This window comes from Cyprinus carpio, chromosome A24, assembly GCF_018340385.1.
Source record: "Cyprinus carpio isolate SPL01 chromosome A24, ASM1834038v1, whole genome shotgun sequence".
NCBI classification, from domain to species: domain Eukaryota; kingdom Metazoa; phylum Chordata; class Actinopteri; order Cypriniformes; family Cyprinidae; genus Cyprinus; species Cyprinus carpio.
This window is the reverse complement of record NC_056595.1, coordinates 13,750,382-13,766,330: the sequence shown is the minus strand read 5'-3', so window position 1 is coordinate 13,766,330 and position 15,949 is coordinate 13,750,382. Positions and strand designations below refer to the sequence as shown.

The 15,949-nt window shown below is 32.8% G+C and overlaps 1 protein-coding gene across 1 annotated transcript in view; it reads left to right on the top strand.

The window, feature by feature from the left end:
- The window catches only part of LOC109063958 (contactin-associated protein-like 2), a 126,255-nt gene extending 112,394 nt beyond the window's left edge, over positions 1–13,861 (top strand). The window contains exons 14-16 of the mRNA XM_042714262.1: positions 10,704–10,934; positions 11,625–11,696; positions 12,573–13,861. Coding sequence (XP_042570196.1) covers positions 10,704–10,934; positions 11,625–11,696; positions 12,573–12,772 — 503 coding nt within the window. The 3' untranslated portion in view covers positions 12,773–13,861. The remainder of the gene's footprint in view (positions 1–10,703; positions 10,935–11,624; positions 11,697–12,572) is intronic.
- The last annotated feature ends 2,088 nt before the right edge of the window (positions 13,862–15,949 follow it).

Genomic DNA, 15,949 nt, shown 5'->3' with positions numbered 1-15,949 from the left:
AATCAATTTTGTTTCCGTTTTATATGAAATATTATTTTTTATATTTATAGTGAGTCTTAGTGAAGCAAGCTTCATTTTTATTATTGCCCATGCAGGGTTAGTGGTTTATTCTGAATATTAGGGATGCATATCAATTAAAATGCTCCAATACCAAAAGCCGATACCACACAGAACAACAGAGAGCAGAATGGAGTTATTAGAGATTAAGAATGTCTACGAGAGCGAGAGCAAGTGCACTTGTGTTGCGTGATATTTATTGCTTAGCACATGCATTATTTGGGATGTTTGCTAATTTTGCTTGATGCATTATATGATTCGCTTTGGAATTTAAGTCGCAGCACATTTCAGATGAAAAAAAAATGCAACTTATGTTTCAGAAAATATGTTCATTACTGTTGCAAGATTTATGTGTAGGCTAAGGAGTAGTTATTTACGTTATTACAGGAAAACGCCTTGTGATACCCGCTGCAATGGAGCAGCTCTAATGTGCTATTAAATTAAAGATGAAATACAATAGAGCAAAAAAGTGAACAGTGAAAGTAAAAAAAAAAAAAACTTGTACACTACATTTTAATGGGCAGAATTAAGTGAGAAAATAACTGAAGGAAATATCGATTTGCATAATGGACTTATCCAGCTAACATTATACATCTTAAAACAAGTGTTTGACCTCACAGCTATGAATGATACCTTAAAGGAAATGTTTCTTCAGCTAAACAGATTTGAAAAAATTTAGCATTGCACCAGTTCTGTCCTCTGTAGTGAATGGGTGCTGTCAGAATGAGAGTTCAAACAGCTGATAAAAACATCACAATAATCCATAATCCACACCAGTCCAGTCCAGTAGTTAATTTCTTGTGAAATGAAAAGCTGTGAAGTGAAACAAACTCATCTTCATATTGGATAGTGAGTAAATATTCAGCAAATTGTAATTTTTTGGGTGAACTATTCCTTTAAATCATGCTGCTTATTGAGAAGATATGCTATTAATTTTATAAACAGTTAGACTTACAGCTTTCCCTGAGCAGGTAAAAAAAAAAACTGCCAAAGACATCCCATCGATTTACATTAAAAGTTGCTTGGTCCATTATCTATACATAATTTAATTTATTCTGTCTGTCAGAGAGCCAAGCACACTTTGTATCCCAGAAATACCAGAGCATCACACACTGTTACCGACAGCCATCACATCATCACCCACTCAACACACACTAAACTATGTGAATTTGTAGTAATTGGCAATGAGATAAAGCTAATTAAATGACCAGGTGCTTTATGGCCCCTGGAGGCCACATCAGACATTAGTATTCAGCATTCCATCGCAGACTCCACCTTCAGACGAGCCGCATGGCCGGGATGATCTTCTTAATTCTCTACTGATAGAGTAGTTAGAGTGTGTGTGTGTGTGTGTGTGTGTGTGTGTGTGTGTGTGTGTGTGTGTGTGTGTGTGTGTGTGTGTGTGTGATTTTGCTAAGCTCAATCATTTTTACCAGAAGAACCACTACCCTGGAGGATTACTAGTTGAACGTTCCTTAGGTGTTTTAGATGCAGACATTCTCCAAAATTATATGAAATTTGAGATGAGTCTTGATGTGTCAAAAAAATTGATTCCTTTTTTATATGCAGATACAGCTCACCAAAGTTAGGTTCAACAAAGAATGATTCAAAGGAAAACAAAGAAGACATTTTTAGAGGGAATGTAGGACACCTTTGAAGTCTATTTCACAGTTTTGACAGGCTCCCACTGCAGGATAATGAAGGAAAAAGGGTTGAAGGAGAAAAAGGAAACTCTTCAGGGAGAAAATGACTCAAATATGATGCATTCAATTTGGCAAGTTTGCATGTTTTGCATCTCATGCATCCCATCCCATCTTATTCCCCAGGAAGGTTAGTAAATTATCTGTTTACTATAATTAGCTGTTGTACATAGATGATTGAAACCTATAGGTTAAAATCCCTGATTATCACTAAAATTCAATGATGTCTGAAGCAGTCACCTTGTGTTAAATGAGTTTGCAGTGATTCAGCAGGTTTGTGCAGGTTGTTTTGAAAGCGAGCATTGCAGGTGGGAGGTAGATGACTGCTTATCTTTCTCAAAGAAACCAAACATATCAAATCATTTTGTCAACCATCACTAAAGGTTATGTGCTTTTTATGCCTGGCTGTCTCCTTAATCCAACAGAATGAGATCCTGTCATTTTTATGTTGTTTTTCTCCCGGCAGTTTTTCAGTGCTTTCTGTGCAAATGCAGGCACCTCAAAGGCATGCAAATGTTTCAGAAGATTTGATCTCTAGCAGTTTATTTATTGTTTTAGAGCATTGTTTGTGCAGATAATTTTTATTGTTGCAATTCCCAACAACATATACACACTGAATTTCTTTAGGCCTCTTCAGATGATACTAGCTTTTCCTGAGGAGTGTAAGTTTCTTTTTCAGATGTACTTTGTGATTATATTATATTATATTATATGATATATTATATAAACCTCCAGGAAACCTAATGCTTTAAGAATGCCTGTAATTGTGGCATTTTTTTACAGCGCATCTCCATTTATTTTGCATTTGTAGAATATCATAATGAAAATAATTAAAGCTGATCACTCATACACCTTCATTATAGATTTAGATTTTTTTCCTCCAATTCACATCCGATTTAAAAAGAAAATTCAGCAGCATTTTATATGATCCTCACATTAATTAATTTCTTCCACACATACACACACACACATACACACACACACACACACACACACACACACACATTTTGATTAATTCTGAAATAAAGTTTTTTTTTTTTTTTTTTTAAATGCCGAGTTTAGATCTCGCAATTCTAAGTTCATCTCACAATGAAGAAAAGTCAGAATTGTGAGAAGTAAACTGCATGAAAAAAAAATACAAATAAAATTGTTGAGTAGCAATAAAAAGTTGCATGTCCTTTTTAATATTTTATTATCCCATGGCAGAAACAATCTTTCGTTGTAATTATAGGTACCTAGTCACAAATGTCCTTTATTAAACAGGTGTGACTCAGACATTGTTTAGAGACCTAATTCCATCCAAATAGAGCTTTTGCTTCATTTTCAGTTCATTTTTTCCTCTTCTCATCTCTTTCTGTCTTTCAGTTGATTAAAATCTCTGCAGTGATCTGCCCTAAAGCCTTCATAGCATTAAATAGGCTCAGTCAGGAGATTTCATTCCAAATTAAATTACTCCAACGGATGTCCTATTCACCAGTCCAGGTGTGTGTGAAGGGATTTATGCCATCCTTGCATCAGGCTGAATGGCCTCATCACCCATAGAGAGATGATTCATCATCCTGCACATATGTGCTTTGGTTGGGGTGTAACTGGTTGTAACAGTGGCTTTAGAATTCAAGCACTCCCACCTCAGGATAAAAATTTAGGCTACAAAAATTACACAAATAAAGAAAAAATTACATTTTAAATCTTATGTAACAGCAATAAAAAAACAAGATTTTAAAAATAATACAACAACAATAAACAAATGATTCCCTTGAGTCTGTTTTGAAACGGTCATTAAGTAACAATTATGAGAAGCCCCCTCAAACCCTGATGATTTGAGATGAGAATAATGTTCAGATTTATAGCTGGCTATGCCCTTGAGGGGCCGATTTACATTAGAAAGGCGCACAAAAGATTTAATCAAGATTATACATAATCTATCACATACAGCTGAGTGTGTACGCAAGCAATATTTCGTTTTCTTTTTCTACTATTTTAAAAACATTAAAAAACATTCAATTACAATTAAAACAGAAACACATAAAACCAAAATTAATAACAATGTTGTTCTTTAGTTTAAAAAGATGAAAATGCATTCAGGGACACTTACAATGGAAATTCATAAGCCAAATTTGATTAAATATAGCACATCTGTTGCATATGTGGACAACAAACAGAAAATCATTTAGACTTGTTCCTCTGTTTAATCTCCAGCATATCACAACAACAAACAAAAAAATAAAACAAACATAAAATCATAAAAAAAAAAAAAAAAAATGAGACTCTTTGAATGGAAATATATCAGCCAACTGAAAAAAAATATTACAAATAAAAATACACAATAAAAAAAAAACAATAAAAATACAGTTTAAAAAATATTTATAAATATACAAAATAAAAAAACAGTATAAAAAATATAGTTTAAACATACTTTGTATTTTTTTTTATATATATACAGTACAGGTCAAAAGTTGGAAACATGTTTAATGTTTTTGAAAGAAGTTTCTTCTCGCATCAAGCTGCATTTATTTGATCAAAAATACAGAAAAAAAAATGTATATTGTGATCTATTATTACAATTTAAAATAATTTTTTTTAAATTTATTATGAAATTATCATTTATTTCTGTGATGCAAAGCTGAATTTTTAGGATCATTATCACATGATCCTTTAGAAATCATTCTAATATGATGATTCATTATCAAAGTTGGAAACAGTTATGCTGCTTTAATATTTTTTCAATACATGTGATACATTGTTAAGATACTTTGATGAATAAAAAAGAAAAAAAAAAAAGAACATTTTAAAATATAAAGTAATAACAATATACACTACTGTCAGTTTTCAGTAATTTTGTTTCTTTCTTTTTTTTTAGCAAAATCAATACTTTTATTCAGCAAGGATGTGTTAAATTCATAAAAAGTGATAGTACAGAAAATATATTATTAGAATCATTATTATTAGAATTTGTTTTTTATTTTGAATAAATGCAGTTCTTTTAACCTGTTATTAATCAAATATATTAGACAGCAGAACTGTTTCCCAACAACTCATAATAAATCAGAATATTAGAATGATTTTTAAATGGGATAGACTGGATGTTCATGTGACACTGAAGGCTGGAGTAATGATGTGAAATTCAGCTTTGCATCACAGGAATAAATATTTTTTTTTATATATTCAAATAGAAAAACTATTATTTTAAGTTGTAATAATATTTTCACAAATATTAATACAGTGTTGAAAATATTGTTTAAATAATTTGTATAATTTATATATATATATAATATATATAAAAGTATGTTTGAGAGACAAAGGTGACAGTGTATATTATAAAAAAGTATGTTTGAGAGACAAAGGTGACAGTGTATATTTAGAGCAATATTCTGTGTATTTTTCTACTTTGTGTCTATAAAGCGCATCTGTTGCATATACTGTCAGTTGCCACAGAAAATAGTTTAGACTTGTTCCTAAGTTTAAAAAAAAAAAACATTATATATTAACTATTAATATAATGTTGAATATATTATTTAAAGAATTTTTATAATTTTCCAAAAAAAAAAAAAACTATCAAAGTACATCTGACAGGCAGAGGCGACAGAGCGGGATTTTACTTCCACTATGTTTCCCACACAAAACACTAGCAGAATAGTCAATTGGACTAGAACGTATAATGTCATCTCGTGATAATGAAAACAAAATTATATTCCATTACACTGAACAGACTTGCTTAGCTTCTCTAAATGACATCTTGTAGTCCGCCTGCTCTCCATCAAAGCCTTGTTGAACAGATGGATGATGTCATTGGCTATTCTGTGATCATTACACGGCTCTGGGCACAGTCATCGTCCAGCGTGGAGGGGGCTCCAGATCCAGACGACAGTGGAATCCAGTTTCCAGGTGTTGTGAAGCAGAATGTCAATGAGTGCGGAACAGGAGACAGGCTGCAGTCTGTGATCACCCAGCCCCAGCTGCAGACATATACACACACAGGCATCCGCAACGTGGAGAGGAACATACACTGACACACAAGAAGGCTGGCATTTTGGAAGAAGAAAGTGAGATATACCTGATAACAAACGCCTGTCTGGCAGGTAATGTTTGATTTCTGTGCTGCAGCATTGAGGGTTTTGAATGAGGATGTGAGACTGTGTTTTCTGGGTGAAGGATGCCTTACATGTGTTTAGTGTGTTTGGTTATTGCAGTGATCACCCACAGTAGTATTTTATGTATTCCTGTTCCTAATATTGAATTAGAAACGGAATGTTTTGTTTGGTTATTTGCTGGGCAGATTGTCTGCATTGCTGGAATGTGTGTGTGGTGCAGGTAGTGTAAGGTAGTGTTTGCCCCCTCCAAGGGTGGCTTACAGAATATATATATATATATATAAATTCATCTGTTCCATTACGTGTGTGTGTGTGTATATAATATATATATATATATATATATATATATATATATATATATATATATATATATATATATATATATATATACTTATATATATATATATATATAAATTCAGCTGTTCCATTACAAGAATAAATTTCCTTTTTTAAATATAAAGGCCACCTTTTCTATTTCAGTTATGTATTGCACCTTGTATACCTGATGCAAATAACATTATTACGTATTATTATTGGCTGATAAAAGTGACAGTTTTACATTTTTAAGAGCAATTTCAGGTACCTGGCCTGCAGTGGGTGGAACACTGTTGTAAAGTACAGCAGATTGCAATAGTCTGCAGCATACTACAATTTTTTTCATGTAAATTGTGTTTAGCACTAATGTTGTGAGCATGTTGGCGTTATTACTTAATTTGCATAAATCATTTAGTGAATATAGCTGTGCGTTTCCATAAAATCGTGCCTTTTCTGCGGGAATTTCAGAGGTTGCTTTCTGATCCTGTTGTCACGTGATGTCGGACAGTTGTTGTTCTGTCTCAGTCTGTTAGCACATGGTGCATCATGCAGCAAGATCTAAAGATTGGCCTCTACCATTCTGAACAGTACAGCAAGACTAGAGCAAATGATATTTTTGAGTGTGCGAGAGATAAAAACAGAGGTGAAATGAAGTGTTCAGCCATAATGATATGTGTTGACAGTGTGTCGTTGTAATTTACATGATCACTTTTTCTTTAGGTCCAGCATCTCCCACCTCCCTTTCTCTCACATCCCTGCTACACCAGCTTCCATTTGTTACCATGGCAACCCTTTCATCCCACCACCTTCTCTCCATCTCCCAACCCATCCATCAAAAGACGGTCTTCAATCCCTCATTTGCCCCCTCTTTCCCTGTATCTCCCCCGCAATAATAGCCCCTACCAGGATAGCAGTGTTTACTTTAATGTCTCTGAATAATTCGTAGCATTTATCATCAGCTCATAGACAAAAGAGCTGTTAAAATAATTTTATGGGTATTCAAATAGCAGTTTTACTTGCACTGCATAATTCTACATATCTATTCTCAACTTGAAATGTTTTAAAGGGATATACTGTGTTGTGTTTACTGCAATAAGGAACATGGCTTGGAGAATACAGTATCGGTTGCTTCTGTTGAGCTTTACAGTATGATCAAGTGCATATATTTTCTACAACAAACTGCATTATAAAATAGGAAGAAGTGTTTACAGCAGGTGGCTACAGGTGTGGGTGCATTGCAGTACCAGTTTTATGCTATGAATGCATGCCAGTTTTTTTTTTTTCAAATGTAATTATTATACATTTCTATAAAAAAAAAAAAAATCAAAATTTACACTTAATTGTGCATCTTGTTTGTGTTTGTCTTGATTGCATATACCCATACAGCAAAAAAATATATTTTTAAATATATTTCAAAATATACAAAAAATGACAAAAAATATATTTACTAAAATATATTTCAAAATATATATAATTGGCCAGCAGGCCAAGATGAAAATTTAGTCTGAATTGTGAAAAGCAATATTTGTTTGTTCCCGTAACTATGACTCGAGGTAAAGTTTGCAGCATTGAGGAACAAAGAAACTGTAGCACTCCCTCCTCCCTGTTAACGTCGGCTAGAGAAAAGAAGAACTGTGGCTGATTTAAGCCATCTGCTTGCGGTATAAACATTTCATCAAGGGAGTAAAAAGCATATAATGAATCTCCAGTTTGCACAAAACAGGGGGTAATGGAAGTGCAAATACTGCAGTGTGTCTCTAATAATCAGAGCAGCATGAAAAGCGAGAGGGAAATCTCCAGAGCTTTCCAGCTGAATTTGCAGCAGCAACAATCAGTCGATTCTCATAAATATTCCAGCCACGTTTCACGCCTCTGAGGCATGCAATATTTCATACAACAAACATGAACCTGAATGTCAAAGGTTTCATGTGTTTTCCAGTCAGGTGCTTTGCAGTAGCTATGTTCTTTTAAATCACAGAAAATATTTGCACTAGAAAGTAGATTGTGGATCTGAACGTGACAAGAATGATAATCGTTTAATTTGCTATGCTTTAATGTCATTTTTCTTACGAGTGGTGAGAGACGCTCAGATTACTCTCTCTAATTTCATATTCTAGTGATTTAAAGCAAAGGCAATAACAGAATTTAATGAGATCATTCACATCAGAGACGTAAGGTAACTGCATCTCTGTTTCTTATTACCCCAGTCACTTCACACTGAAAAACATATCACTGATAACAAAATTCAAGCAGATCAGGTTTTGTGTATTGGTAGGTGTCTTGCTGAAAGTGAACAAGTGTTCTGTCTGCCCTGTGCCTGCAAGAATCTGAGATGAAGACTAGTATTCATGAGGATGAGAGGTTGACTTTAGTTTTGTGGGGAGACCATTTCTTTTTGCTGAATGGGGGGGGGGATTTAGCTTTGTGAGACCTAGCATTTGGAATATTTTTGTGTTTTGGCCCATTATTTCTGAATTTATGGAATGTTTGTTGACTTTCATTAGTGTAAGACATGAGCGTAGAACTTCTTAGAGTTCTTGTACCCTGCAAAATATAAAAAAATAACAAGGATCAATTTTGTTGCATTTGAATTCCTCTATTCAACAAATAATCCCAAAAAAAATGTAGGATGGTTTCCACAAAAATGTTAAGCAGCACAACTTTTTCTAGCATTTGAAATTAACTTAACAAATGTTTCTTGACCACAAAATTAACATATTTATATTTGTATATATTTAAAACAAAAACAGTTATTTAAAATTTTAATAATATTGTTTTATATTTTTATACATCAGAAATCCAGTTTTTGCTGTATATTTGATCAAATAAATGCAGCCTGGTGAACATTATAGACATAAAAAAAAATACCAACTCCACACTGTACAATAATATTTGCTATACTATACACTACACATACATATAAATTCATTAAAAAAAATACACATCGTTGTGCATTTTGTTTATTGGTGCAAATAAGTTTCAGGAGTTGAATTACAATTCAAAATGCATTTTCAATTTCCTTCTGAATGCTTCACAATCTTGTGATACTGTGAATCAAACATTATTGTCCCTATGAGGTGTTCTTGATGCACAACACAGACAGCCTGCTTTGTTCTTGTTATCCATTGTTCTCATTGTGTGTTTTTCATGTACGGGGTGTACTTTACCCCTGGCTGTGGTGAGAGAATGCTGAATTTAGCTGCGCACAGCAGCTTTGAAGAGGCTTCACAAACACAGGTTTGAAGTGGCTTCGTCTGTAATGTGCAGCAGTTAGACTGACTCTTTTGTCTATGTTTGGTGGAGGGTGTTCAGTAGGAAAATCTCTGCACTTTGAAGGTACCAGGATATGTCAGTGTGACTGAAGACAAGAAAGAGGGGGGAGAGAAAAGAGTAGAAGTGTAATATAAAGTGTTTTATGAAAATGCCTGAGGACTGGGTTTTAATCTTATGTCAGGATTACTCTGCTGTTTGGATTTAAATATCATAGAGTATAAAGATCAGTTTGGACTATTGAGCAGAAATCAAGGTTTAAAGGGATAGTTCTCTCAAAAATGAAAATTCTGTTGTTATTTACACACCTTACACACAATGTTGTTCCAAACCCATATAACTTACTTTCTTCTGTAGAGCATAAAAGAACATGTTTTGAAGAATGTTCTAGTCGCTGTTGTCAAAAAGGGCACAAAACATAATTAAAATATCATAAAAGTGGCACATAAGACTTATATTAAGAGCCTTCTGAAGTCATATAAGAGCCTTATGTGGGGAACAAGTCAGTGTTAGTATTATTTATATGCTATTATATTGTTTTTATTATATTGAATTAACTTTTATTTTATATTTTCAGTTTTCATTAAAATTTTAGTTCACATTTTAATAATTTTGTTATGTGTTTTTGTCTTTTTTTTATTTCTTGTCAAGTTTTTCATCTAAAATTTAAATTTTGTTTTATTTTATTTTAGGATCAAACCAAAAAATAAGTCATTAATCATTGATAATCCAATGAGCTGTGAATTTCTGCAAGTTTATCATCAGTGAGTTTATGATTTCCATCTAATTCATGAACAAATCATATTCTGTGAACTAGATCAAATTATACATTAAAATGATCTGAAATAAAGTAATTCAGGTTTGGAACAATTGACATTGAGTATTTTTATAAGTGAACTATGCCTTTAAATATTCAGTGTAGCAGCAACAAATAAATGGAAAACCATTGAATGGGAATGGCATACATGAAGAGAGTAATTTATTATCAATATGTTTGTAATTCAAGTGTAAATGATACATTCTTTGTTCAGATACAGTTATTCCCTCAAGGTTTTATTTTAGGATGCCATTGTAAAGCAGATCTGATGTATGTACATTATACATGAACACGCATTGATCTTATCCTTTTATTGCAGTGAAATTGAATATAATTCCCGGAACAAGGCTTGGATGAGTTTTCTGCAGTTATCTTGTATTTCATTTAGATGGTGATTATTCTCCTGTTCTTAGTCTAACTTTAGATGCCTATCTGTATCTCCTCTTCTTGCAGAAACTGGTTACATCGATCCTGTGCTTATAGAAAAATACAACACACCCGGGTTTGTGGGTTGCCTGTCCAGAGTGCAGTTCAACAGCATTGCTCCTCTGAAAGCTGCTCTCAGGTCCCGCGGTTCTGCCCCCGTCTCACACCAGGGTAAACTGGTGGAATCCAACTGCGGAGCATCACCCCTCACCATCCCACCCATGTCTGCTGCAACCGACCCGTGGCACCTAGACGCAGGTGAGCACATTTAAACAAGCCAAATAATAATAAAAAGAGGTCTTGAAATCCCAGAAATGCACTGAAATCTCTCAGTCCTGCATTATTTCCCAGGGGTGGTGTAAAAGACATTTAATTTCCAATGCTAGTTTATTGATTGCATCATTGCATCACATTGACCTCTTTATAGAAACATTCCTAAATGTGCGTCTTAACTGCCACATTTCATTGTATGGCTTTCAGTCTGATTTAAACATGAAAAACAGATCCTGAACAAAAATTAAATACAGATTTTAGATATGACTAACCATAACAACATAAACAGGCCTTCCTTTACTGTGTCCTGCAATTCTAAAAAGGTCAATGGCCAGTTATTGGGCAAAATGGCTTCTGTAAAGATCAATGTGCTTTGTTTAGCTATAAGGGCATTAGTGCATCAAATGAAACCATTATATGTTTGTGTATCTGAGAAACATGTTATAAGGAATTATGTTTTGTCACATTAGTTTCTTTAAAAAATAATCTACTTGTAAATGTAAATCATTTGGCATAAAGAAAATGATTAATTCTCTTCTCAGACACATCAGACTGTTCAGTATTTTCAAATGTATTAATGTATTCATTTTCAGTCTATCAAGGTTATTATAGTTAACTAATACTATAAATGCTATATAAACATTTAATTATTATAATTATTATGATCTCCTAAAGGTGCTGATTTCCCCTTCAATGAGGAAAGAGTGATACCGGATGGAGTAAATAGGAATTCAGCTATAATAGGAGGTGAGATGGAAACATATTCATATCTACTTCAGATGAACAATTACTTATTTTAAGTTATCTATTCTTTTATGCATTAAAGGAGTATTTCAAAAATGAAAATTTGCTGAAAATTAACTCGTCCTCAGGCCATCCGAGTTGTAGTTTGTTTTTTCATCAGAACAGATTCGGGGAAATACTACACTTGCTCAGCAATGGATCCTCTGCAGTGAATGGGTGCCGTCAGAATGAGAGTCTGCATGACTCCAGTCCATCAGTTAACATCTTATAAAATAAAAATCTGTGTTTGCAATAAAACAAATCCATCACGGAATCCTTTTTAACTTCAAACTGTTGCTTCCAGATTGCTTCCGAGTTTTCTATCCATATTCATTTCCCCAGTGAAAAAGTCATCTCGTCTGAATTAGGAGAGAAATATGCACAGATGCACTGTTTACAAGCAAAAACAGTCCAAAATAGTTATAAACAAAATATGTAGGTGGATTTTGATGTGAGGGGACAACAAGGGGATGGGCTTTTTCACCTGAGGAAATGTTATTATGGAAAAGGTTTTAAAATTAAAAATGTCTTGATGGATTTCTTTATTACAAACATGCAACTTTTCTCTTCACCAGGTGTTAATTGATGGACTGTCATAAGGATTACTTGTAAATTATTGTGATGTTTTTATCAGTTGTTTGGAGTCTCATTCTGACGGTACCCAGTCACTGCAGAGGATCCATTGTTGAGCAAATGATGCAATGTTAAATATACCCAAATCTGTTCCGATGAAGAAATTCAAACTCATCTACAACTTTGGATGGCCAGGGTGAGTACATTTTCAGCAGATTTTCCTTTTAAACTATTCATTTAACAGTGGTGAATGTATTTTCCTTGCAGGTATCATTGCAGTGGTGATCTTCACTATTCTGTGCACACTGGTGTTTCTGATCCGGTACATGTTCCGCCATAAAGGCACTTACCACACCAACGAGGCCAAGGGGGGAGAGTCGTCAGAGTCAGCCGACGCGGCCATTATGGGCACCGAGCCCAATTTCACAGAGACCATCGATGAAAGCAAGAAAGAATGGTTCATATAATGGGGGCGTACAGACTCTTTCAGAATCTTTTTTTGAGTATCAGAACTAATGTTTTGGGATCAAGCTCATCACCAGTTTGAGAAACTGTCCTGTACATAGTGACTGGCTTGTCTCTTTCTATTGTGTTTTGGCAGAAGTCTTTTAAGTGTGTAATCTCTGGATCACATGTTAATAAATCAAATCACAAGGTTTTTTTTTTTGTTTGTTTGTTTGTTTGTTTTTTTGTTGTTGTTTTTTACAGAAACCTGCCAAAATCCTCTTTTATGGAAAATTGTAATATAAGTTTAATCATTTTCTTCATGTTCTTTTGCCTAATCTTACAAAAACTCCTTGTGTGGAAGATGTTTAGACAGACTGTAATTGTTAAACACTCTATATGAATATTTTTATTTAATTTATTGCACCAATAACAGAGATATAATTTAAAGATGACATCAGATCAGCGTGGGAAGAAAAACAAGGCATGCACCAAGAATTATGTCAAATTGACTCTGTCTGTTTGTAGCCTTCTGCACAGCTATGCTTATTTATTTCTTGTGGAAGCCTTCAGATTATTGTCCCTTGGCAAACACCTCTCAGTCTTAAGTATTTGTTTTGCTGAAGGCATGTATCATGGCATAAAGATGTTATTTTGAGAGATCATTTTGTCTGTGATTCATTTATGTAGGCTGTGGTAAAGCATTGGCATAGTGGCATCTATTTGGCACATGAAAATGCAAACGTATCATCAGTGTTTGTCATTTCAGATGACTACTGACACCCAATTTAATGACTTAATTCAAGGTGCCTTTAGGATTTAGCCAGCCGTCTGTGGAGAATTTACTTTGGATAAATAGGTAAAAGGAGAATCTCAACCAATCAAATGGCTGTTTGAATTTATTTGATGACACAACATATATGAGTTAAGATGTGTTCCGAACAGCAATGTTATATAAATGTTCAGAATGGATGATTATATGTATGCTACAACATTTTAAGAATTTATTGCACTGTGCATTTTGTGAAATTACTTTCGACATGTTAAAAACTTATTTAAGTATTATTGACTTTTTTGGAATAAAATGTCAAATAAAACATAATTTACATACAGATTATCCTTTCTCTTAGAGGCTGGTTCCAGAATGATTTTAGAAAACTGATGTTGCTCAACCTCAGATTTATATGTGATGTATTTATTTATTATAAATATGTACAGTACAGGTCAAAAGTTTGGAAACATTACTATTTTTAATGTTTTTGAAAGAAGTTTCTTCTGCTCATCAAGCCTGCATTTATTTGATCAAAAATACAGAAAAAAAAATTAATATTGTGATATATTATTACAATTTAAAATAATTGTTTTTAGATTTATTATACTTTAAATTATCATTTATTTCTGTGATGCAAAGCTGAATTTTTAAGGGATCATTATCACATGATCCTTTAGAAATCATTCTAATATGATGATTCATTATCAAAGTTGGAAACAGTTCTGCTGCTTAATATTTTTTCAGAACATGTGATACTTTTTTAGGATACTTTGATGAATAAAAAGTAAAAAAAAAAAAAAAAAAAAAAATGTTTTTATGTTTTTAAAATATAAATATTTTGTAATAACAATATACACTACTGGTCAGTAATTTTTTTTCTTTCTTTTTTTTAAATAAAATCAATACTTTTATTCAGCAAGGATGTGTTAAATTGATAAAAAGTGATAGTAAAGAAAATATATTATTAGAATATATATTATTAGAATTTTTTTTTTTTTTTTTGAATAAATGCAGTTCTTTTTAACCTTTTATTCATCAAATATATTAGACAGCAGAACTGTTTCCAACACTCATAATAAATCAGAATATTAGAATGATTTCTAAATGATCATGTGATAGACTGGATGTTACATGTGACACTGAAGGCTGGAGTAATGATGCTGAAAATTCAGCTTTGCATCACAGGAATAATTTTTTTTTTTTTTAAGTATATTCAAATAGAAAACTATTATTTTAAGTTGTAATAATATTTCACAATATTACTGTTTTTTTTCTGTATTTTTGATCAAATAAATGCAGGCTTGATGAGCAGAAGAGACTTCTTTCAAAAACATTAAAAATAGTAATGTTTCCAAACTTTTGACCTGCACTGTAGGTTTAGCATTATGACACATTTGCCATGTATTGGAATATAATGTATTCTCAGTCTCTGATCTGAAAGCTCATTATAATTATCTCATAGAGATGTCAAGTTATTTTGATCATTGTCAAATCAGCTCTTATTTATGTGGTTTCCCAAAAAAAAAGAATCCACCCCTTCAGGGGATATGCATCTTCTTATGAATTAGTTTAATATCATTTTTGGAAGGTTTTTATGTAATGTTAAAGGATTGGAAGGGTCTGTGTTCACAATCACATCTTAGACTATAACCATGTTAATTTTGTAAAAAAAAAAATAATAATAATAATTTTCAAATTGACGTTTTGGAGAGGATAATGAGGGATTCATTCGAATGTGAAAGAGTCTTGATGAGTCACACTTTTATATTCTAATATCAAATTCTTCAGCCCTCTTTCACATTGAAAATTAAAACATTGTTTACTGTAAGGTTAGTTAAGATTCACAATCAATGGAATATATGAATATATTTTTGTGAGGATATTTTGTAGATGACTTAGCATTTCACTGTGTCTCATCTAAATGTGTATTAAAGGAAGCCTGGATTTTGTTCTCAAGATCTGTGAAGAAAGAAGTACTTGAATGTTCTTTGTAGCGGAGACAGAAAGATTTGATCAGTTTAATTGTTATAATACGACCCCTTTTCATTCACCTTTTACAGTATTATTTTTTAGACATGTTGAATTGATGTTTTGTGAAGGTGCTTTGTTTCTTTTTATGACGAGGTTTCTTGTAAAAAGGAAAAGTGTTTTTATTATTTATTGAACACAACTCAGTTCTGCTGCCTCTCATATGGCACATGTATATGCCTTTTTATTAAATATATAGATTTTTTTTCTTTTATCACAGCAATTCAAGAAGGCTTTGATATTTTATTGTTTATGGGTAAATATCCGAGTAAACGTGTAAACAATACAATATATTTACTCATCTGTATCTCACGTTATAATTGCATTCTGCTCGTGTATTCAACTTGTTTTAAAGGCAGCATGACCACTATATGTGAAATTGTACATACTGTACTTTAAA